This window comes from Puma concolor, chromosome C2 (assembly GCF_028749965.1).
Source record: "Puma concolor isolate L17-30 chromosome C2, mPumCon1.1.hap2, whole genome shotgun sequence".
NCBI lineage: Eukaryota > Metazoa > Chordata > Mammalia > Carnivora > Felidae > Puma > Puma concolor.
In genome coordinates this window covers 90,179,108-90,203,788 of record NC_141675.1, presented here as the reverse complement: position 1 = coordinate 90,203,788, position 24,681 = coordinate 90,179,108, and the positions used below count along the sequence as shown (strand labels likewise).

The 24,681-nt window shown below is 43.9% G+C and overlaps 1 protein-coding gene across 20 annotated transcripts in view; it reads left to right on the top strand.

Annotated features, from left to right (window-relative positions):
* KALRN (kalirin RhoGEF kinase) overlaps positions 1 to 24,681 on the top strand; it is a 671,367-nt gene that overhangs the window by 45,794 nt on the left and 600,892 nt on the right. For 3 of the 20 annotated variants that reach the window (XM_086675189.1, XM_086675187.1, XM_086675185.1), the window contains exon 1: positions 19,929 to 20,189. The exons of 15 other annotated variants lie outside the window; for them this stretch is intronic. In XM_086675189.1, coding sequence (XP_086531315.1) covers positions 20,123 to 20,189 — 67 coding nt within the window. In that variant the 5' untranslated portion in view covers positions 19,929 to 20,122. Of the gene's footprint in view, positions 1 to 19,918; positions 20,190 to 24,681 lie in introns of those variants that run through there. 2 more of the 20 variants (XM_086675198.1, XM_086675200.1) reach the window with 2 other exon arrangements.

Genomic DNA, 24,681 nt, shown 5'->3' with positions numbered 1-24,681 from the left:
GGTAGGGTAAGGGCAGGTGCAGGGCTATGATGGGACAGGTGCAGGGCTGTAATGGGGCAGGTGTGGGGCTGTGATAGAGCAGGTGCAAGGCTGTGATGGGGCAGATTTCAGGCTGTGGTAGGGCAGGTGTGGGGCTGTGATGGACCAGGTTCAGAGCTGTGGGGGGCAAGTGGAGGGCTGTGACCAGGCAGGTGCATGGCTGTGACAAGGCAGGTGTGGTGCTGTGGCAGGGCAGGTTCAGGATTGTAGTAGCATAGGTTCTGGGCTGTGACAAGGCAGGTATGGAGCTATGGTAGGGCAGGTGCAGGACTATGGTGGGGTAGGTGTAGGGCTGTGGTGGGGCAGGTACAGGGCTGTGGTGGGGCAGGTGCAGGGCTCTGGTAGGGTAGGTGCAGGGCTATGGTAAGGGTAGATACCCAGCTATGGTAGGGAAGGTACAGTGCTGTGGTAGAGAAGGTGCAGGGCTATGGTGGGGCAGGTGCAGGGCTGTGACAGGGCAGGGCACATATCAGGAGCAACAATGTAGTCTTAGGCTTCTGAAGTCTTCCTGGAAGAAGAGGAGTTTCACCTGAGACCTGAAAGAAGAGTAGGACCTTGACTCAAGCATATGGTTTATCATGATGAACCTGCTTTAAATCTAAGTTAAAAAAAAATCTTGTATCCTTGGCATTAATTCACAAGCTCTTACCAGAATACTCCCTGAAAACTAGGGTTTCTAAAGTGATCTGTAACCAAGGCAGTGTTAACAGAGTTTTGGGTTGCTAGGGACTAGGACAAAGGTTGTTGATTGTATTCAAATTTTAGGCAACGCTCAAGTCTACAGCTGTGGCTACAGAAGGAGAGTTTCTCTTTTCTCTAAGAGCTGGGTGGGAGATTATTCTCTTCTAATTGAGAAAAGATAATCATATACCTTCATGCTGTCAGGGTGGCGATTCAGCTACTTGGCTTATTCTGTGTTTATTGCTTGCTTGTTTTGTGGCTTCAGCTGTGTGAATATAGGGGCAGAAAAGATAGAAGCAGGAAATGGCTGGGGTGTTTCTCTGATTCTCCCATTGGTCCCTCTCCTTGGGCTGGGAAGAAAGACTGTAGTAGCAGACATGGTCTGCAGCTGTGGAGGAGGCAGAGGGAATTTTTGCATTAAGAGGACACACAGGGATCTGGAACTGTGTACAAGTCAGGAAACTTGACACCAGAGAGAGGAGGCCACAAAAGTTAAGGGTCTCTTTGTAGACCGTGTACAAAAGAGATGCATAAGAGGAAAGCAAGTGATTAAGAATCATTGTGATGGAATCATCAAATTATGAATTATACTTACATGTATCCTTGAGAGGGGCTGCTTATGGGCTTAGTGCTTGCATCTGTTCCTTTATTATTATTTGTTTAATTTAAAAAGTGTTGGAAAACTGCAAACTTGAATTTTTCACATCTAGTATGTAGGACCCAGAGTCCAAGGCATCTACTGCCACCTGGTGGCAAAGTACACCACCTGTGGGATTTGGAGTTGATGAGGGTACATACTGATTGAAAATTGATTCTATAGTCAAAATATGGAATCACAGACTATTGGAGTTGTTAGAGATGTTAAAGTTTATATAGTTTTGCTTCTAATGTAATCCAGTATCTCTCCCTATAGAATCTCTTACTTGAATGCTTCTAATGACAGGGAGCTCATGATCATGCCTGACAGACTATTCTATTGTCATTCATTCTTATTAGTTAGAATGTTTCTTTTTCAAATTTATTTTTAATAGGAATAATAACTTGTATTTATTTGTTCTAGTATTTACCTCTGAAAAAAACCCAAATAAATGTTTACTGCATCATCTGCGTAATAACCCTCCACATATTTGAAGGAACCTGTCTATCTCCCCATAATCTTGAGGTTAAACAGTTGTGATTTCTTCAGTCATTATTCTTAAGTCATGCTTTTTCAAACTTTGCATAGGCATTTCTTTTTTCTGGTCGCATTTGACTTTGCCAGTGTCCCTGCCTAATTGTGTTGTCAGGATTGGATCCAACCCAGTGCTGCAGACATGACCAGCTTAGTGATCCCTGGTACTTGCAGGCTGTCTGGGCACCAAGATTTGAATGCACTCTGTGTAGTATGAAATAGATTTTTGCAGTCTTTCCACAGTGCTGACCCCTATTAGGTTGTAAGGAAAACCCAAAAATTTGTGGCCTTTCCCATATTTTTGTACTTTTTTTAAAAGCTAAAAGCAAGACTTTACTTTAAAAAGGAAGCTAGGGGCACCCGGGTGGCTCTCAGTTGGTTAAGCATACAACTCTTGATTTTGGCTCAGGTCATGATCTCACCATTAGTGAAATCTAGCTTCACATCAGGCTCTGTGCTGACAGCGCAGAGCCTGCTTGGGATTCTCTCTCTCCTTCTCTCTCTACCCCACCTCCCCGCCTGCCACCCAAAATAAATAGACTTTAAAAAAATAAAAAGAAAGCTAAATTACACAGTTTCATATGATACATTCTGAATTTCAGATGCTGTAGGTACCCTTTTTGACTCTGTAACAACTTAATTGTTCCCTAGAGGTAGATCCTGGTATCAGTTTTTAGGGACCCTTCTAGATCTTTCTATGCATTTACATGTCTGTCTATCTATCTATCTATCTATCTATCTACATAGATGCGTAGAAATTTTTAAATTTCTGTCTGTATGTCTGTGGGTAACATATCATGCTTTTTATATCATTCTTTTTCTTTTATATCATCAACTTTTCTTCATGCAGTGACATGTCTTGAACATCTTCTGCATAGTATTTCTCATTGTGGATATTCCATAGTTGTCTTAGCAATTCTTCTATTCCTGGTTTTTACTTTTGTTTATTTTTTTATCATTATCAACAACGCAGCAGTGAATGTTACTGAACATGCATGCACACACACACGTTTCTCTAGGGTAGATATAAAGAACTGGAATTGCTAGGTGAGGGATACGTACCTTTCTATTTTAAAATGTTCTCAGACATAAAATGTGCTCTTGTTAATTTTGACCTAGTATTCAAATCTGCTGAGATAAACTTACATATTGATTTTGGTCATCTCTTAAAGTATTAAGTCCACTATACCAGTTCTGTATCATCTGCCCATACTATAAACATATTTTTCATCTTGTCATCTTGGGAAATAATTTTTTTTTTTTTTTTTTTTAAATTTTTTTTTTTTTCAACGTTTATTTATTTTTGGGACAGAGAGAGACAGAGCATGAACGGGGGAGGGGCAGAGAGAGAGGGAGACACAGAATCGGAAACAGGCTCCAGGCTCTGAGCCATCAGCCCAGAGCCTGACGCGGGGCTCGAACTCACGGACCGCGAGATCGTGACCTGGCTGAAGTCGGACGCTTAACCGACTGTGCCACCCAGGCGCCCCGGGAAATAATTTTTTAAAAAAGTTAAACACAGGGGTGCCTGGGTGGCTCAGTTGGTTAAGTGTCCAGCTTCAGCTCAGTTCACGATCTCATGGTTTGTGGGTTTGAGCCCCACGTCTGGCTCTGCACTGATGGCTTGGAGCTTGGAGCCTGTGTCAGATTCTCTCTCTCTCTCTCTCTCTCTCTCTCTGCTCCTCCCCTGCTCAAGATCTGTCTCTCACTGTCTCAAAAATAAATAAACATTAAAACTTTTTTTTTAAATACAAAGTTAAACACGACAGTCAAAGGAAGAGCTTTGTGGCCATCACCAGAGACCAGCATCCCACCTAATGCTCACTGTATTCCCCTAATAAACACTCTTTGAGCCCTGTAGTTTATCTGCAGCAATCCACCAATGATACTCTTATCCTGTTCATTTTTCATTATCTTATCTACAAGGATATTGTGGAGGACGTTTGTCAAAGGGTTAGCAGATATCCAGACAGACGCTGCGTGACGTTCTCCTGACGCCTCATTCCAGTGGACTTGTCATGGAGGAGAGTAAGGATGGCACTCATTGCTCCAAGGCAGGTGTCATTTAGAAGAAGTCTCAGAGGGGCGCCTGGGTGGTGCAGTCGGTTAAGCGTCCGACTTCAGCCAGGTCACGATCTCGCGGTCCGTGAGTTCGAGCCCCGCGTCGGGCTCTGGGCTGATGGCTCGGAGCCTGGAGCCTGTTTCCGATTCTGTGTCTCCCTCTCTCTCTGCCCCTCCCCCGTTCATGCTCTGTCTCTCTCTGTCCCAAAAATAAATAAAAAACGTTGAAAAAAAAAATTTAAAAAAAAAAAAAAAAGAAGAAGTCTCAGTAACACTTTAATGAGCAGTGTTTTTATGTACTTCCATGTAGGAGTGCATTCAGTCTCAAAGATATCGGGACAAAATAAACTATCTGTCTCCAGATTGCCCTTCTTACCTACATGTTTCCAAACCAGTTGGTCTCTTAGGGAGACTGTATCTGGTGGCAGAGACACAAGTGCCTTGGTGACAAACTCAGTGCCTAGGGTTATATTCCCAATATTATTCAGGCTCCTTTGTCTGCCCTGACACAGTATATGGAGGTGTATTCACATGGGCACACCACAGGCTGACGTGCATATGTATGTGCACCAACTGATACACAGCTGTCCGTGCATGTTTTCTCTCTCTAGTGCTCATGGTAAAAGGTCATCCTCTGAGTCACAGTCCTTACTAGCTTACTCTGCATTATCCATGAGAAGGATGGAAATGATGGGGTAGACCAATTTCTAATTCACTTTCATCTGGCTTTGAAATTCATTATATGACATGCCACAGATAACCCTCAAAATGGTAGTGGTGGTGGGACCAGAGTCCTGGCATGGATGAAGGAAGACGGAGGTAGCCTAAGTCTCCAAAAACCCTCCGGGATAGGTGCCCAGTCACACTGCTACAGCTGCATTGGGTGACAGTGCTCTGGAGTTCCTGCTCTCAGGGCTGAGGATTGAGAACACCATTGTCCTTCTGGAGGCAGGTGGCTTTGCATTTTTCATTGAGGAAAAGATCTCTTGTTGCCTCATTTTTAGGGCACTCAGGATGGAAGACATAACCTCAAGTATCTATGATGTAATCTCAAAGGGAAAAGTTGCCTAGGCTTTTTCTTACTATAAGTAGAAATTCTGTGTCCTTTTTTTTTTTTTTTTTTTTTGTGCTTTAGTGGGCTTGAACCATCAAAGGCTTCTGGAAAAGTTATAGCCAAGTAGATCTCTTGCTCTGATCCTAGAGCAGGCTTTATTTTGTGGGTGCGGCGGTGGTGGTTCTTGTTCTGCTTCACTAGAGAAAAGTGGAAGGAACAAAAAATATTCCTGTAACTCCTGATGTTTCTTTTTTCTTTTCCCTTAAGCTGATAAACAAAACATAAAAAAAAAAAAAACATAGTGAGAAATGCAGAATGATATAAATGATACAGAATGAGTAAACTTTTCCCTGTTTGTATCCTGTAAATTCCTTTACCCTGGGCAAGGCACCATGCTAGGCCCTTGGTGCCCATGGCAGACAGGAGGAGTGGGATGGGCTATAAAAATACATGATAATAAAATAAACTAAGACCTCTGTCTGTAGGAGTTTATGGTCTAGTGAGGATAGTTCGCGGACAGCATGGATGTGATGATTGACCAGTGTTTCTCTTGAAAGAGTTAGATTGATACTCAGATAAATAAAGCATTTTTATAAAGAAGGGTCTACCTTTTGTTTTCAAATGTGGTCATGCAAAGCCACATTTATTCTTCACACGTAGGGATGATAAACAGAATCTTAGGTTCAAGGCTTTTGTTGCTTGGTTCAAGTTAAACAGACCCATTCTAGGCCATCTTGTGTTTCCCTCCAAGAACCTTCCTTTCCTTCTTGGACTGGGCTACACCCACCCCATCTTTTTTATTGAATTACTGCTAGAAGGCAGAAACTGCCCCTCAGACTGTGAGTTTTTGGAGAGCAGCCTGGGTGTTCTGTCCTTCTCTATTTCCAAGCATAGTCCAGGGTAATGCACAGAGTAGGCACTTAGTAAATACTTGTTGAATGAATGAAAGCTGTTCTTCACCTGTGTCTTATTCATTTATCCATTCACTGAACACATATTTATTGAGCGTCTTCTCTATGCCAGGCACTAGGGATGCAGGACCTTGCTGAGGAGGTAGACATATAGGCGATTGGAATAGAATATGATACTGAGGGTGTACAGATAATGGGTGCATATGCAGGACACGCAGCCCATATCAAGAAAGCCTTCCTACAGACTGGGAGAATTAGTCCAGAAAGCCAGGTGAAGACAGAGTGGGAAACAGTGTCCCAAAGCATGGGAGGAATCTATGCAACGTTCCAAAGGGAAGAGAGAGCGTGGAGAGTGAAGGCCAGGCACATAATCATAATCATAGTCGTAAACACATATATAATATTTGTTTTGTGCCGGGTACTTTTCTAAGCCCTTTGCATTTCTTATTTAAAAGCTATTATTTTCATCCTCATTTAGGTTAAGTAACTCAATCAACTTTATACAACTTGTAAGTGGTAGAATTGGCGTATGATATCTTGGTGGTGATAAAGCATTGAAGTCTGTGTGTGGGCAGCATTGAGTTCTGGTGGGAATCCTGGAATACTGTTGCATGTGCATAGGTCCCGGGTGGTAATCTGCTTGGAGAATGTCTAGTTAAGGTTGACTGGGCTTCTGGGGAATCCTAATTGTTGAATCTGCTTTCATCAGGCAGATGATGAGACTTTCCTTTGCCTCAGTGGATGGTTTTGTTGTGTCTTGTCCTCTGCAGAGAGACTGCAGAGGAGAATGTCCTCAACTACCTGGAGAGGATAGACGTGGGCAACAAAGAACAGTTTAACCATGGATGAGCAAATTGCATTCTCCATTTTTATCTATAAATGGGGAGAAGAAGGCAGAGTGGTTTAAAGACCTCTACCTGGGAAGTGGATGACCTGTGTCCTGGGGCTAGGCCAGTGTGTGATTGTCAGAGTTCTAGATTGTGAGGGATGGGTGAGGAAGAAGGATATTTGGTTAATGGCCAGCTCAGCCTCTAGAGAATGGTTCTGAAAAGGGGTGGAGGTATTGGCTCTGCTTTTTTCTTCCAAGTGTAGAGATGGGTAATCCACCCCAAGTCGTCAGCACCATGGGGCCTCGTGCAGCCCCTCCTGGAGGCAAGTCATGTTGCCTGGGCCCCTGCTTCTAAAACTTGCATCCTTCCCCGAAGACTTCACCACAGCCACTTCCTCTGGAGCCCCACAGGCAGACCCTGCATGGAGAGGCGTCCTCAGCAGCTCCCTCACTGCCTGCTGCCACTTGCACAGGAACAGCACTCGAAATGCACATTGGTGTTTGGAAAAATTAATGCTTTCAAGATGAGCTTCACACAGTCTTAGCACGTCTCTCTCTCTCTCCTTCTCTCTCTCTCTCTCAGCAGCTGAAAGAAAAGAAGCATTCTTAGACAATTACTCCCTAAGGGAGCCCAAAGACTGGCTTTGTTTATTGAGTGTTTTTAGTTACAACATGTGAAGTTTTGAGATTTTTTTGGTTTGAGTTTTTTTTCCTCTTCCTATTTTTGCTTGCAGGGATAGGAAAGATGAGTGAATTCCCAGTTAATAGGGCACTTGGATGTTGCAAAATGGTGAGAGGCCGGTTCTTATGTGGGCATAATTGCTGAGTCCTCGGAATAAGGAACTCTGAATAAGACCTGACAGATGGAACCCAGACTCAGGGCTTTCTTCAGGCCTGCATTGTACCCAGATGTTCAGAGCCTTCCAGCTGCATCTGTTTGGGGCCACATCTCCACCTGTTGTTGGGGGCTCCTTCCCCTTCCTCAGACTCTCCACACCTTGACCCTGTCTTCTGACAGACATGGCACTTAATGACACAGTCACACTCAGCTGTCCCCCCCCCCCCAGCCACCTCCCACCACCATCAGCTCCCCACAACCGAAGTCTAATACTCTATGTAGAGAGAGTAGATTTGCAAGTGTCAGAGACTGTGAGTCAGAGTACAAGGGCAGGGGTGACAGGCTGGATAGCTTGCATACTTATGGCTCTTCCTGCCTTGTCCTGGCAGATGTCACTAATTGATGGCACCACTCTTTCCTCATCTGTCCTGGGTATGGCCTCAGAAATTTTCTTTTCTTCTTTGTCTCGAAGATATTTGTTAATGCAAAGGGAAAGATAGTGATTTTATTTAACACAGAAGCTCTGGACAATCATTGCCCCTTGGTTAGAACTGGGACTTGGCACGAAACATAGTTGCCATCTCTGACCAAAATCCCACAAGCTCTCTAAGTGGCCACTAAGTGAATGGGCTGATAAGAGTTGGGGTTTTACTGAATGCTGGGGAAGTTCATGGAGCCACCATCCAGACTTGTGGTAAGCTGGGGTATGGAGCAAATGGGGGATGAACAGCATCTGCCAGCCGCTGGACAGGTACGTTAAGTCCAGGGAGCTGGTCGTTATGAGCAGTGGGTTCTCTGGAGACTCACATTCCAGATCCTGTGAGTGGGGAGTGAAGAAGGAACTGGCAGTCCTGGTCCTGAGGAGCACTCATTTTCCAGAAAAGGCCTGAGCTGCTCTTTTAGTCAGCCTGATTAATTAAATGCCTTGAAAATTACCAAAGGTAAGAATACTGTGGCAAAAATTATAACAACATAACATTTTATAAAATACAATTCTCTAGCCATCCTTCCCCATTCTCCAGGGATAGCCACTGTTAATGATTTGGTTATATCCTACCAGAACTCTGTGTGTTGAAATCCATTTTCCTGCTGTGTATGTGTATTTATATACCCATATCTATGTTCACACAAGAATAGGATAATAAGAATTATTTCAAATGATTTTGCAAATTGTGTTCTTCTACCCAACGATGTATTATGGGCATTCTTTCATGTCACTACAAATGAAATTCATGCTTGTCCTTTTTAATGGTTTCAAAGTATAAAATATTGTATTGTAACTGTATTGTAATTTATTTTAACTAGTCCCTTATTGTTGGGCATTGGGATTACCTCCTGTTTTTGGCTGTTACAGAACACACTGCATTGTGTGTCTAAGTGCAGTAGGTGAGAGTCTTAGAAATAGGATTGCTGGCTTGGAGGCTATCCACTTTAGAAGTGTTGATAGGTACTGTCATACTGAGTTCTGAAACATTATATCAATTTGTTCTCTTACCAGATTTTATATTTATATATATATATTTCCATCCAGTGTGATAGATCAAATGTGGCATGATGTTATTGCTTTAATTTGCATTTCTCTGATCATTAATAACATTAGCACCTTTTGTTTGCTTTTTAGCAGTCATTTGTTTTTCCTCCTCTGTGAATTGCCTGTTCGTATTCTTGACCCATTTTTATACTGAGTTGTTTAACTTTTTCTTAAGGTTTTTGAGCTCTTTGTGCGTTAAGAGATTCTAATCCTTTGTATGATGTATTGTTGCAATGTAGTGGATATTTGTCTCCTAGATTACCTGTTAACATTATCCATGTTTTTGCAATTTTATCTATTCCTTTTTTTTTCCTGTGAAGACTTAAAAAAAACCTCACAATTCACATTGTTCAAAAATTAATACAATATAAAAAGGTCTTTATATGATCCTATGCTTGTCTACCCAGTCCCCTCCCCCCATAGGTAACTGTCAGTGTTAGTTTCTTGCTAAACTTCCCAGTGTTTCTTTTTGTAAATATAAGCAAATCGGAATCCATACTTATTTTACCCCCCTTTTTTTAATCAAAAGCAAGGGAATACTAACTATATTGTTCTATGCTTTGCATTTTGAACCTAAAAAATACTTCTGGAAGATCTTTTCATATCAATTTACAGAAAGCCTTGTCATTGTTTACCAATGGCTGCGTAGTATTCCATTGTGTGGGTATACCACACATAGTTCATTGAGCTTTTAAGATTTTTTTGCTTCTGGGGTGCCTGGGTGGCTCAGTCGGTTGAGCGTCCGACTTCAGCCAGGTCACGATCTCGCGGTCCGTGAGTTCGAGCCCCGCGTCGGGCTCTGGGCTGATGGCTCAGAGCCTGGAGCCTGCTTCCAATTCTGTGTCTCCCTCTCTCTCTGCCCCTCCCCCGTTCGTGCTCTGTCTCTCTCTGTCTCAAAAATAAATAAACGTTAAAAAAAAATTAAAAAAAAAAAAAAGATTTTTTTGCTTCTGCCTGCCTAAAAGAATATTGAAAACTATATACCACCCCACACACATTTAAGATGACATTAAACAGTTTTTAACCATACATTTAAATGGTTGCAAATCATGTATTTTCTAGCATATTGTATATAGGCTTTTAATATATGTATATATACACACATACATATGTATATATTTAATATGAAATTTATTGTCAAATTGGTTTCCATACAACACCCAGTGCTCATCCCAACAGGTGCCCTCCTCAATGGGCTTTTAATATATTTTATTCAAACTTTTGGAGCTGCAAATTTATGGATTAGAAAAGGCAGCTCTTTTTGTCAAAGCGTGCAACTAAATCAGACATATTTACTTCCTGTCAGAGAAAATCTGACTTCTTTTTATTTTTTCTTTTTCTTTTTTTTTTTTTACTTAAAAATTTTTTATTTTTATTTTTTTCACCATTTTATTTAATCTGTTTTTTAAAATTTACATCCAAGTTAGCATATAGTGCAATAATGATTTCAGGAGTAGATTTCTTAATGCCCCTTACCCATTTAGCCCATCCCCCTCCCTCAACCCCTCCAGTAACTCTCTGTTCTCCATATTTAAGAGTGTCTTATGTTTTGTCCCCCTCCCTGTTTTTATATTATTTTTGCTTCCCTTCCCTTATGTTCATCTGTTTTGTCTCTTTAAGTCCTCATATGAGTGAAGAAATCTGACTTCTTTTTAAAAATGGAAGCAAGCATGTTAATTAGACACCCTCTGTGACAACCCTGTCTTCAGGATTCTAATTCCAAGATAGGTAGATAGGTAGATAAAAAAGATACAGTCCTGAGACTAGCCATACTCTTGTCTTGTAGATGAAATAAGGTACAGTCCTTTTCAGTGCTTCCTTGGTGATTTCATCCAATCTTGTGGCTTTAATTGTTCTTCATTCACCAATGACTTCATTTTCATTTTATCTATTACACTCTGACAGGCCACCCCCAGTCTTAGTGGCTTAGGACAACAATTTGTTGTTTCTCATGATTATGAGGGTTGATGATGCAGTTCTTCTGTTTTACGTAGTGTCTGCCTGGGTGCTCGGAGGGCTGGAAGCTCCCCGGCTGGCCACACTCACACAGCGGCAGTCGGTGTGGGTTCGGCTGGGACCAGCTGCACTTCTCGTCCCAGGTCTTTGCTTCTCTTTCACGTGGCCTTTCCATGTGGCTTGTGCTTCTCACCATGTGGCAGCTGGACTCCAAGAACAGTTTTATTTATTTTTGACTCCATCATCTTAAGAGGTCTTTTAAAAAGTTAGGTGATATAGTCCAAAGGTCAAAATTCAAAAGTTGCGAAAAGATATACAGTGAAAAGTATTCCTTTCACTGGTATTTTCCAGCCCTTATTTTTCTTAATTGATTTGTATATACATACAGAGATTTAAAAAAATGCCTATATAAGCCAACATATTGAGTTTTGTGTCTTGCTTAGGAAAACCTTCCCACCCTAAGGCTATAAAAACTTTTCTTCTTCTTTTTTAAAGGTTTATTTATTTTTGAGAGAGAGCTTGCGAGTATGGGGAGACAGGGAGAGAGGGGGACAGAGTATCCGAAGTTGGCTCCACGCTGACGGCACTGAGCCCGATAAGAGGCTCAAACTCATAAACCATGAGATCATGACACAGGCTAAAGTCGGACACTCAACCGACTGAGCCACTCAGGTAACCCTAAAACCTTTTCTTCTTGAAGTTGTATAGTTTGTTCTTCTTCATGGGCATTTTTAAGTAGGCTTTCCTGTGTACATGCTATAAGACCAGACTGATGGGCTTTTAGGGAAGCCACATAGTTGAAGGACCTGGAAACTCCAGCAGGGAGCTCCATAAAGTTTCTCACCTCCTCAGTGCTGAGGGTCACCCACACGATTCATGTGGGCATAGTCAAAGGATTTTTGATAATTGAATCTTTCTTGGAACTTTCTTTTTTTAAAATTGTTTTAAAATTTTTTTTTTCAACGTTTATTTATTTTTGGGACAGAGAGAGACAGAGCATGAACGGGGGAGGAGCAGAGAGAGAGGGAGACACAGCATCGGAAACAGGCTCCAGGCTCTGAGCCATCAGCCCAGAGCCTGATGCGGGGCTCAAACTCACGGACCGCGAGATCGTGACCTGGCTGAAGTCGGACGCTTAACTGACTGCGCCACCCAGGCGCCCCTAAAATTGTTTTTAAATGTTTATTTTTGAGAGAGAAAGAGAGCATGAGGCGGGGGCAGGGGGAGAGAGAGAGGGAGACATAGAATCTGAAGCAGGCTCCAGGCTCTGAGCTGTCAGCGCAGAGCCCAATGCGGGGCTCAAACTTGTGAACCACAAGATCATGACGTAAGCGGAACTCAGATGCCCAACTGACTGAGCCACCCAGGTGCCGCTTTCTTGGAACTTTCTAACCTGTCTTAGAGCAGGGGGAAAAAGCCAGATGAATTGGGCAGTTGGGCAAGTAAGCTCTAGGAATCTGCCTCTGCCTGGCAGGTAGAGAAGCTGGGGGATTTGGTGTTGTGACTTTTCCCTAACTCAGGACTTCATAAGGGACATTTGGCTTAGAGTTGTCCTCAATGGCAAAACTGACACTGTTTTTTACTGGTTTATCTGTCCACTTAGGCTGTATGTAGTGAGAATTTCATACACGGATATGAGTTTTTTTCTATTGTAGAGAATGCACTAACTTTATTAAGCACCTACCATATATTAGGTATAGTGCTTCATATTTTGAATGTTATTTTGTTTTTTCCTCATGAAGGTCATTTCAACTTTATAACATCATCCTTATCTTCATCCAAAAGATGAAGAAACATAGATATACAGAAGTGATTTGTCTCAAATTACTCAGCTAGAAAAAGGGATTTGAAATTTGGTATTTGAATGCAAAGTTCAGGTCCTTTCCCAACACTAGAAGGTTTCAAATTAGCAGTATAAGCAGATTAGAAAGAGATTATTTATAGATTTACAGGAATTAGTTATTTTTGAGAACCATAAGCAGAATTCATTTGCTAAAAAGTAAAGTGATGATGGCAACTGATTCTTTTCTTTTTGAAAATAAAAGCCAAGGAAGTGTGTAGCTCCTATGGTTATCCATCCTTGGGTTGTGTGTGTGTGTGTGGGGGGGGTAAGGGTATTCATGTGAGTCAAATATTCTGATGTGATAGTGGATTACCCTATGAAACACTCACAGAAAAAAACCCATTAGAAAATAGAAAAAAATGTTTAGTTCTAGATACATGCTAACCAAAATTTAATATTTCCTTAATGGGACAATGGGCTCTTTTTGATCCTGTTTGACTTCACATTCATTATTATCAACCCCAGTCATTATAGCCTGGTGCCTATTTAGCCTGATTTTATTGGGGGGTTGAGGGGAGGGGGACTATTTGGAAAAATCCGTGTAGGAGATGGTGAAGGCATGGGATGAAAACAGGAGAGAGAAGGGAGAGAATTCTCCTCAGTGGGGCTCCCTGTGGGCTGGGTGAGGTGTGAGGTTTCTGCTGTGGTGACTGACAACTTAGGTTTTCCTGATTCTGTGTTGATGAACTGTGAGAATTAAGAGATGAGAGAAATGGTTAAGAAAAACCTCACCAGGGTGAATGGACCCCAAGTTTGAGGTGGCCTTTAGTTTTTTGAGTCATACCACCTCTCCTGATGGGTGAAGAAACTGTTCTTAGTGGAGGTAAGATGGAGGCACCACCATATTGGCTGTGGGAAACAGGAGATAATAAAGAACCCTCTGGATTGATTACCTAGGCCTCTTGGGTTGGGTTCTGAGGTGTTCTCTCCAACTATTGATTAGCTTTTCTTTTTTGTCTTCAAGGAAAACTACTTTATAATGTAGGTGCTGTAGAGAAGGCAACCTACCAGGTAGTCATGTTCTGAGTAGGAAATGGGAGGTCATGGGAGTGAGTTAAGGAGAATAGTGGAGGCACCAGCTCCTGTGAGTTGTCTTCATCAAGATGGCCTAACAGGCTAATATCTATGAGACTTAGGGAAGATAGTCTTGGATCCTCCTTGTTGCCTCCAGTGTGCATCCCCACCTCTGCTTATCTAAGGCCTGGACTTCCATGCCCTCCCTTTTTTTTTCTTTAACAATGGAATAAATTTGGAGCACCTGGGTGGCTCAGTCAGTTGAGAGGCTGTCTTCAGCTCAGGACATGATCTCATGGTTTGTGAGTTTGAGCCCTGCATCGGGCTCTCTGCTGTCAATACAGAGCCCACTTCAGATTCTCTGTCTTCCTCTCTCCCTGCCCCTCCCCCACTTTCTCTCTTTCAAATAAATAAACATTAAAAAAACTTTAACAATGGAATAAATTTACTTGTCATTCCAGATCATAATTGGTACAAATTAAGCTCTTTGTCATCAGAACATGTACATATACAAAAATCCCCAAAATAAAATGTTAATTTAGCATCTCCCATGATGGTAGAAATACACCATGTTATTTTTTTCCATTTCCTTTTTAAAAATTAAGATATGATTGGCATATAACATTATATTAGTTTTAGGTATATAACATAGGGATTCAATATTTGTATATATTGCAAAATGATCACCATGATAAATCTAGTTAACATCATTCACCATATATAGTTACATTTTTTTTCTTGTGATGAGAACTTTTAAGATCCACTCTTAACAACTTTCATAATATGCAATATAGTATTATTAACTATAGTCACTGTGCTGTACATTACATCCCTGTGGCTTATTTATTTTATTACTAGAAATTTGTACCTTTTGGGGCGCCTGGGTGGCGCAGTCGGTTAAGCGTCCGACTTCAGCCAGGTCACGATCTCGCGGTCCGTGAGTTCGAGCCCCGCGTCGGGCTCTGGGCTGATGGCTCAGAGCCTGGAGCTTGTTTCCAATTCTGTGTCTCCCTCTCTCTCTGCCCCTCCCCCGTTCATGCTCTGTCTCTCTCTGTCCCAAAAATAAATAAACGTTGAAAAAAAAAAAAAAAAAAAGAAATTTGTACCTTTTGACCGCCTTCGCCCATTTGCCCTCTCCCCTACTTTCTGACAAACACCAGTCTGTTCTCTGTATCTATGAGCTTGCATTCCCCCCCCCCCACCCCTTCCTTTGAAGCAATATCTTTTGCCAAAATGTAAATACTTCCCAAGGGCCTAAATGTAAAGATCTCATCATAAAGACCTTACAGGGGATGAGATTATCATGATACTCTTCACATACCCGGGATGGGAAAGCTTTGAAGAGGTAGAGAAAGATGGGATGGGTCTGGCTCTTGGGGCATGGGGCGGGGGGAGGGGTTTGGGGATGGTGTGCTGTGGTTGGATATTCAGGGCAACATGGGGTTCTGTTGACTGGTGGGGGTAGGGGAAGTATAAATACTCAGAGCAAGGTAAGGGAGTTCCTCCATTAAACAGTTTGGTTTAGAACCTCGTGTGGTGAAATGTTGTGTGCAGTCTTCATGAGCTGGGGGCTCCCCAGCCAACGGATACTTAAAGATCTCAGCAGAGGTTGGAGGTGAGCAAGGATGAAAGCGACACAAAAGCCAGGGCAAGCAGGCTAATTAGCTTCTGCCTTTCCCTCCTGCTGCCTGGCCTGATATTTGAGGTGACATTTAAAGTTATTGTACAGATGTGCGGTGGAGCCAAGGCAGAACGAATGCTTTCTGGAGCCTGCGGAGAGAGATGAGACTGATGATTTCCCAGCCTTCTGGCTAGCAGCGTCTCAACACCTCCGCTTGGGTCCCTCTAATGGACCTTGGGAGGTAGGACATCCCTTTACCATCCAGGACACTCTAGTCTGCTTTGAGACTCAGAAGCTCCCTGCCTACTGGACTCTTAGGGTATATGGGGAGGTGGGTACACTCTAGAATTCAACCAGAAGAGTTAAATGAAGTCAGTGCCTTGTGTAAGAGAGGAGAGCTGGGGACAGAATCATCTGGGGAGCTTGTTAAATATGCAGGCCTCTGGGAGTGAGGCCTAGTTATCTGCATGGATAACAAACCCTCTAAGGTGATTCTGCTGCCCATTAAACTTTGAGAACCTCTGAGGTAGAGAATGAATGGGGTTAGCTGGAAAAGGCCTCTTGGGAGAGGTGGACTTGAATTTCAGTGTGATAGGTGATACTTGTCATAGGTGCTGTCTTCAGGTGTGGACCTAAGGAGCCTGTTCACCTGGGGACACCAGGCTCTCACAGGAGGGACTGGGGTGGCGGTGGGGGGTCCTTCCCATCCCATAGATGGTGTTGCTGAGAATGTGCTGCCACAGGCTCACTTCAACACTTGGGTGCTAATCGCCAAGGGGACAGAAGTGGTGTGGGAGGTGGCTGGGGATGGTGTCTGCTGGAGTGTTTGATTCATGTTGCAACTGAAGCACAGCTTGCAGGGCAAAATGGCAGCCTGATGGAGCTCACTTCCTGGGGCATGGTGGGGGGAAGAACAGCATGTCGACGGATTGTCTCCACTCTGGTATGCTACCATATGACCTCTTGTGTGGCCTCCACTTGTCTGAAAGCCCCGTGTGTCCAAGGAGCTGGCCAGTGCTGCTGTGGGATTGGTGGTCATTGTCCCAGGAGATGAGTGGGAAAGATTTGGGACATGATTGGTTCTCTCCTCCCTCTGTGCTGTTTGCCTTCTGCTCCATACACTGTGCTGGCTTTATCTGATCGGGAACACAGTGTTTTCATGTTGGGGCGGGTGGAGAGAGGGAGAAAGAACAGTGCCAAGTTAAGAAGGATCAGTGAAGAGAAGGCATCATACCTATGATGTGACATTGAGTAACCAGTGATCCTCCAGATGGGCATCAGTCCTCTGGAGTGGACAGGCTGTTTGCTGGACTGAAGATGCTACTTGTCCCTGGAGAATATGTCCCTGTAGCCAGGTGGGTGGGCTGGAGGGCCCATGCCAATGGGAATGGCCATGCTTGTTTTGATCATGAGGAAAGAAGGAGCCACTGAGGAAGCATTGTTTAAGACAAAACAACAGCAACAAAAGTTAATAAAGCTCTGTCCTGGCCAATACCCTGTCCTTTCTAATTGCGCTGCAGCTAAATGGAAACTCTCAGAGTTTCTTGGAACATTTTATTCAACTTCTGGAGGTGCTGCATTTACACTAAAGCTTATGAGGCTCTGTGGGGGTTGGAGAAATGAGCAGTGGTGGGCCAGCGAGCTCTAAGGAGCCCAGCTTGATAGGTTAGAGCTGATTTTAGTAAAATTCCTGGCTGAATGGGTTCATCCTGGGCCTAACCCAACAGGTGATGCTTATGTTTCTAGGTTCATAGTTGTGTGGGGAGGTGTTTACACCCATATTGTTCTTTAACAGATTTATTCCTTTTCTCTTTTTGAGGCTTTATTTATTCCCTTTCTCTTTTTTTTATTCTTTTCTCTTTTTTGAGGCTGTGTGGAATTGCCCTTGATTACTAGAGGGAGGGGAACAGGGCCAGCTGCTTTCTTCTAGCCCAAGTGGGACATGGAATAGAGTACTCTTGTTCACACCGTTCCACACAGTCACTGGAACTGTCTTGCCACAGCCCATCTCTGTCTAGGTCTCCTGCATGGTGGGAGAGCCATGTGTGCCCCTCTCACACCTCCCACCCTCCATTTCGGATTTCTCCCAAGTTGTGTTCTGGAAAGCCCCCTTTGGCATTCTTCTTAGGAGACGCTCTCCCTTGGCAGCCACAGCCAGGAGCTAAAGAGAAAGGTGAAAGGCCATTAATGAGGCCTGCTTACCTCAGCCTGTGCCCATGGTATGTCAGCTGTATCCCGGAGGGACATCCTGTTGGGAAGTAGCCATGTTTCCCCAGTCCCTGCCCTACTCTGAGGGCTTCCATGGCTCTGGGAAAGATGTCACAGTTCCTCGGGGAACATTCCAGAGCCCCAGAAACTCTCTTTGGGAGGACACAGATGGTACATATCTCTTTCTCAGCCCAGCTACCTACTAGGCATTTGACTCTAAGCAAGTTATTTAACCTCTTGGAATGTGGGTTTTCTCTTCAGTAGACCGGGGAAAATGATCCCTGTCCTACAGACCTTGTGGGGCTGTTCAGAGACCCAAAGTAGATGATGGATATGAAAGTACTTTGTGAGCCAAAAAAGTACTGGCTACACCTGAATGATGGATTTTATTGTTTGGGAAGGAAGGGGGAGCCTCAGGGGTCAGTGCACTGCTGTCTGGAGAGAGGAGGGGCTTGCATTCTTGTGTTAACTACAGGCTGGAGTCTTGTCCATTTAAGGTAATAACAAAATAATACTATTGGAGCCAGAGAGGTGGCTTCCAGGCAGTCTGTCTGCTCAGTCCCACTACTGCCCTTTCAGAAGGAACCACGATGCAGGGTGGTGCTGGTGCAGGGGCCAGGGGGTGGGGAGGTTGTGTCTGCTCTCACTTTCTCGTCTCCCTCCTAGCTCTTATCCCCACCCTCCCCCAGCCTCTGCCTCAGTCTGAGTTCTGTCAGGATCTTTGGCCTGTCTCAGCTCAGGGGCCTAAAGCTCCCAGGAAGGGAGGACTGAGGGAGGATTGCTCCCACCGGCTGCCCAATGAAGAACAGGAGGCCTGGGAAGCTAACATTTCTGTTAGGACAGTGAGAAGGCATTGCTGGTTTGGCCGAAGCTGACACAAAAGCTGTGATGGGTGTGCACAGGGCTGCCAGGTACTTTTTAGGCTTAGAGGACAGAGTGGTCCCAGAAGCTAGAGTCCCCTTGGGTTTCACTTCTGTGAGCAGGACTCCCAGTCACTAGGGGTGCAGCCTCACTGCATGGGTGGCCAGTCCGCTATAAAATGGGCTCCCAGCAGGGCAGGCATGGGGAGCCCCATCATCTTCCTACGGGCTTTAGGCAGTGCCCACGATCTGAGGTGCCATAGTGCATTCCTCTCCTTGCCATGAGAATGAAATTGTGTGGCATTCCCAGACTCACTTGCCTGTTCATTTATTCAGTAAGTAAATACTCGAGCACTTGTAAAGTTCAAGGCACTATGTGAAGTACATTGGGGGACACAACGATGATTACGAAGCAGTTCCTATGTTCGTGGAGTTTATGATCAAGTAAGGCAGCAGAGTCCTAGACAAGGAGAACGTGAAATGGAATATAAAGGGGAAGACCAGAGACGGCTGCCCAGTATGCGGTAGTTGAGTTAGACATTGGGAAAATCAGAGGAAGCCATGCTGTTGGCAGGAAGAGCAGGAGCAAAGGCAGGGAGGTAGGAAACCATGGAATGTATGGACATGTGGGTGCGAAGGAGAGGGGTTGAGAGGTCAGGAGGATGAATGCTTGAGCACTGCTCTCCATTGAGTGCTATACCAGAAATGGCACATTCTTCCTTTCCTGGGAACCTCACAATGTTTCCGTGGGCAGATGCTTTTCTCTCCAGTTTATAAGGAGGGAGCTGGGGCTAAGGGAGTTGAAGAAACTTGGTTGAAGCCAGGCAACTATTAAGTGGTAACAGGATTTGAACCCATGACTGTGTGACTCCAGAGCCTGTGCTATCTCCATGATAACAGGATCCACAAATGGACAGAGGGAGTAAGGGGCTGTGGTCTTTTTCTGCTCATGTGGGTCTAGCATTCTTGGACAGGAGTGTCTCTGGTCCCTGTGGAGTGAGACTCTGGGTCTTCTGGGCAGGCCTTGGAATCCTGGATGGCTGAGCTCCTGGCTTCCCACCCCAGTCCTATTAAGGGAGCCACTGGCCTCTGTCGTGAGAGGCAGGGAAAGCCAGAATGTTGAGGTATTCTGGAATGAAATTTAAGACATGACCTAGAATGTGGATTTTCATTCCCAAGACCACCTCTAACCTCGCCTCTTTGTGACAGCTCTCCCTGCCTCCCCCCCGCCCCGCCCCCCACATCTCTGACCTCCTCTTGGGCCCCTGCAGACTAGGTCTGCACAAGGCGGCGGTGTTCTGCACTTGTTCCTTTGTTGCTGTGAAACGGCTCCGGCACAGTCAGCCTCTGTGTGGGAGGACTGGTGGCTGTCTTCACAGGCAGGCATTTGCTCAGAGCAGGCTGCGTGTGAGCCCAGCATCAAGTAATTCCGGCCTCCTCGAGTCGGAGGTGGTGGGATGAGGCTCTGCTGAGGGACTGGCTGTGAAGGATGAGTTCAGGGTGGGATGACGGACCGCTTCTGGGACCAGTGGTATCTCTGGTATCTCCGCCTGCTCCGGCTGCTGGATCGAGGTATTCCTGAGTGAGTGTGTGTGTGTGTGTGTGTGTGTGTGTGCGTGCGCGAAAGAGAGAGAGAGGCAGAAACATGCACATGGAAAGACACAGAGTGCGGGGAGCAGGGAGCAAAAAGAGAGAACAGGGAATGAAACAGGGGAGTAGCCAACCCATGGAAAGTAAGGACAGGCTGTTTTTCTTGGGACATTTGTGACCCAGCTGGGAATTGGGATCACAGTGCCATTTGGGGAGCATCTGTATATCAGCATCTCATTTCTTGCTGTTTTTTTTTTTAAATCAAGCTCCATACTATAGTCAAAGACAAGTGTTGCAGGGCTTTTGATAGATCACTTTGAGAAGCCATGTAACAAGGAGAATGGTCCCTGCATCAAGAAGCTGGAAACAAACAGATGTAGGCTCAGATCTCAGCTCTGCCACTTACCAGCTCTGTGACCTTAGGCTGATTCATGTGACTTTTCTCAGCTTGTTTCCCCATCTGTAAAATGGGCTCAGTAAAGACCTATTTGCTAGGGTTGTTGGGGAATTATTATTTAATTTATACCTATAAAACACATAACATAACGTCTGGTGCACAATAGGTGCTTTGTAAGTGTTCATTTCCTCTTTACATGCCTTTCAGCATCATGGAGCTATATAGCACCTGTGCTGAGGACAGCTCCTTTTGTGGATTATCTGTAGATAGAGCCGGTTCAGAATTTGCAGTCAGTGGAACGAGAAGGGAAAGTCAGTTTTATTCCTCAGGTTAATCTGACCTTAATACATTTCACCCTCACATATTAATGTGTTTTAAATCTCTTGATAATGTGATGCAAATTCAGATACTCTGCTGTAAGGGAAAGCCACTACTAACTTGGTTGAGTAATTTAAAAAATATTGAGTGCTATTTTTAAAAGCTTTGGCTCCTTTAAGAGGTTTTGGCAAGAATGAGATCAAACCCCTGATGGAAAAGATGGTCCTGGGGAAGCCCTGCTGTATACCCAAGGTGTATTCATCTCCATTGGGAACATTCTTAGGTATGCCAGGAGGTCAGTATAAGGTAGAAGCAGAAAGCTGCACAGAGCAGGTGAACCAGGGCTCTTATCAGGGAGAAATCAAAGATGGAGGACACATGTGAAAAGCAGTCTCTCACTGGCACTGAGAAACAGGCCAGTGGGAGCCCAGACTGGAGAGGAGATGAGAGTGTTAGCAGAGCCAGAACTTCTTACAGGTGGAGGTCATAGACTGGGGGACAGGGAAGAAGATCATAAGTGTGAATCCCCCTTACCTGTGTGATCTCAGGCAAGTTACTTAAACTCTCTGTGCCTCCTTTCCTTCCTTATAAACAGGGTGATGATGGTAATAATAGCACTGACCTAGAGGGTTGCTGTAAGGGTTGAGTGAGAAACTACAAGTGAAATACTTTACCCCAGTGCTTGGCATGAAGAAAGTGACCCGTAAATGTTAGTTTTTATTACCAGGACAGTTAATTCTCACTCTCCTACAAACATCCTGGGAAAAACAGGAGCAGGAGGTATGGAATAACCAGGAGCTGAGAAAAGTCTAAGAATTATTAGAAGCTTAGAGACCATTTATACTTATGTGAATTCAAACAAATTCAAACTAACATATGATACTAATTAGAAGAAGAGATTAGATGTTAGTGTATAAGGTATAATAATAATTTATTTATTTTATTTTTTGAAAATGCTTGAATCCATGAATTGCAAACTTAGATTCAAGTTCTGGCTTCATTACTTTCCAAGTGCCCTTGAATAAATGGTTTACTCTCAAATGGAACCTCAGTTTGTTAATTTGAAAACTGGGAATATTATACCAATACTTATAGCATTTGGGGGAAATTTATTGTTAGTGCATGTAAAAGTATCAGTCATTCAGGGTGTCTGGGTGGCTCTTGATTTGGGGTCAGGTCGTGATCTCATAGCTGTGGGATCAAGCCCCACATTGGGATCTATGCTGAGCATGGAGCCTGCTTGAGATTCTCTTTCTGTCTCTGCGCCTCTCCCCTTCTCTCGTGCATGCTCACACTCTCTCAAAATAAATAAATAAGTAAACATTAAAAAAAAGAAAAAAGTGTCAAACATTCTTGAAATGCCAGGTTAATACATTTATGGATTTGTGGATTAACCTGTGCCCCTGGATAGCAAAAGTTGGTTGCCAGAATTGTGTGTTCTTCCATGAATGTTTTGTCATCATGTATGGCTGTAGATGAAAGTTTATGGTCTTTCATAAACAGTGTCTCTAGGGTTTTCTTTACTATGAGGCTTTAAATTAGCCCTTCCTGTGAAGGGCATTTTATTTCTAGGCTTCTGGGGTTGAATGTTAAGTTGCCCAGTTCTGGTTAGTGGGTGTCCTAGTACTATACGTGTACATGTGTGCACCCTCACATCTGTATTCAAGCAGAAGTTTTGGATAGAGAGCACCTCTCTAGCAGCTAATGTTACCTAACATTGTCTAGACAATGGCATGATTTCAAGTGGCGTGCTAGATTGAGATAACTCATGGGAAATTCTCAGTAAATATTTGTTGAATGGATGGATGGATGAATGATGAACCCCGTCCTCCCGGGCGGTGAACGAAGTTCTCTTAGATCTCTTCTTAGTGTATCAGAATTTAGCTCCCTTCATCTGTTTTAGGATTTCATGTCATTTCACCCTCATTATTGTCATGCCTCATGTCATCTTGAAAGTAACAGGCCTCAAGAAAGTGAGGAGAGGATAAGAAATGAGAAGAAGGGGGGAAATGATGAGCTTAGCCCAGGAAATTGAAATAATCGACAAGCTGTGTGCCGCCTGAGTCATTCTCTTGGCTGTGACTGGGGGATACAGGAATCTGTGATTTGACACATCTAGGAAAGGGGAGGAAACAGAACACATCGTGGAGCGGAAATAAACTTTACTGAGAAATGACAGTGATTGCTTGGTGATTGCAGATGAACCTTTTGTCTCCCCCATCATTTAAAAAAAGTTAAGGGTGAGGATTTTAAATAATAAAAGGGATTGTTTTTTAGGGCTTGTAGTTAACTATGTGTAAGGATATTTTTAGTCTATATGTAAGGACCTATATGATAGTGAACTACCAACTTGCTCAGACATGGTTATTTTGATGATTTATTTTGTTAATAGCAGACGCAGTTTTTATGGTGTTTGTTACTGGGTGTTGGTCAATTCTGCTGACTGTTCTGTGCTTACAGACAGTGACTGAGGAGATGGTTCCTGTGGTAGGTAGGGCTGCTCATGGAAAGAAAGGAGCTCATGCAGATAAGAAACACGAGTAGTGTATAAGAGAAGAGAAATAACATCACTTTTTGTGGTTGTTGAGTTTTGGCATGTCCTTGGGGACCTGACATGCGAAGTGGGGGTTTACATTTCTTTGTTTACGCGTAATCATGTTGGAGTGAAAGAGGAAGAGAGGGAAGACTGGTGGCTCCTTCTTCATAGGGCATTGGGCAGTGTTTCCACCGTATGGAATGTCTACCACTGGTTGTCGTGAGATGATTTTAGGTGATTTACAGATGTCGCTGGAGAGTCTTTTGCTGGTCACTGCCTGGTGCTGTCCAGCAGACATTCTGTTCTGCCTGGTGTCTGTTTCTGTTGTGCTGTCCCCTGTCCCCACCCCCACTTCATCCAAGCAGGCCCTCTTCAGCCCCACTCATCTCTCAGATCGCCCCTCACTTCCAGCAGCCCCGCTTGGGTCTCATACTCTGCCCTGCCTTCATCTCTGACCCCAGCTTCTTTGCTTCCACAGCCTCTCTCTCTCCTTAGGGCTTCTTCTTTTTTTCTTTTTTCTTTTTTTAATGTTTATTTATTTTTGAGACAGAGAGACAGAGTACGAGCCGGGGAGGGGCAGAGAGAGAGGGAGACACAGAATCTGAAGCAGGCTCCAGGCTCTGAGCTGTCAGCACAGAGCCTGACACAGGGCTCAAACCCACGAGCCATGAGATCATGACCTGAGCTGAAGTTGGACACTTAACCAACTGAGCCACCCAGGCACCCCTCTCCCTAGGGCTTCTTTAAGGGCACGGCCTCCTATAGGCACTTGCTACCTGTAACCCCATTCTCTGGCATTCTTCTGTTAGTCTCCAACCTATCTCCAAGCTTCCTATTTTCCTCACCCCATGCCTGTGCCAGCTTTGCCCCGCATCCTGGGTCTTCTGTCTTTCCCTGCCTCCTAACTTGAGTGCTTTTCCCTCTCAGGAGCAACTGTCTTTTCTTCTTTTGCCCCTGCCTTTTTATGTCACCTTGCCATTATCCTCAGTACAGTAGTTTCTTTTTAAAATAAATTTAAGTAAAATGGAATTGATTTAAAATACTATTGAGGAAATAACTGTAGGAGGTAATGGATATGGTTAAATGATGTCAGAAGTACATAAATGACTGATGTGTGGAAAACGTAAGTGATATATTGAATTTACAACATAGTTTTTAGACTGCTAATTTCTTCTTGGTGTTTTGTCCATATTCTTGAAGGTACCACACAGTACTTTGGCTTC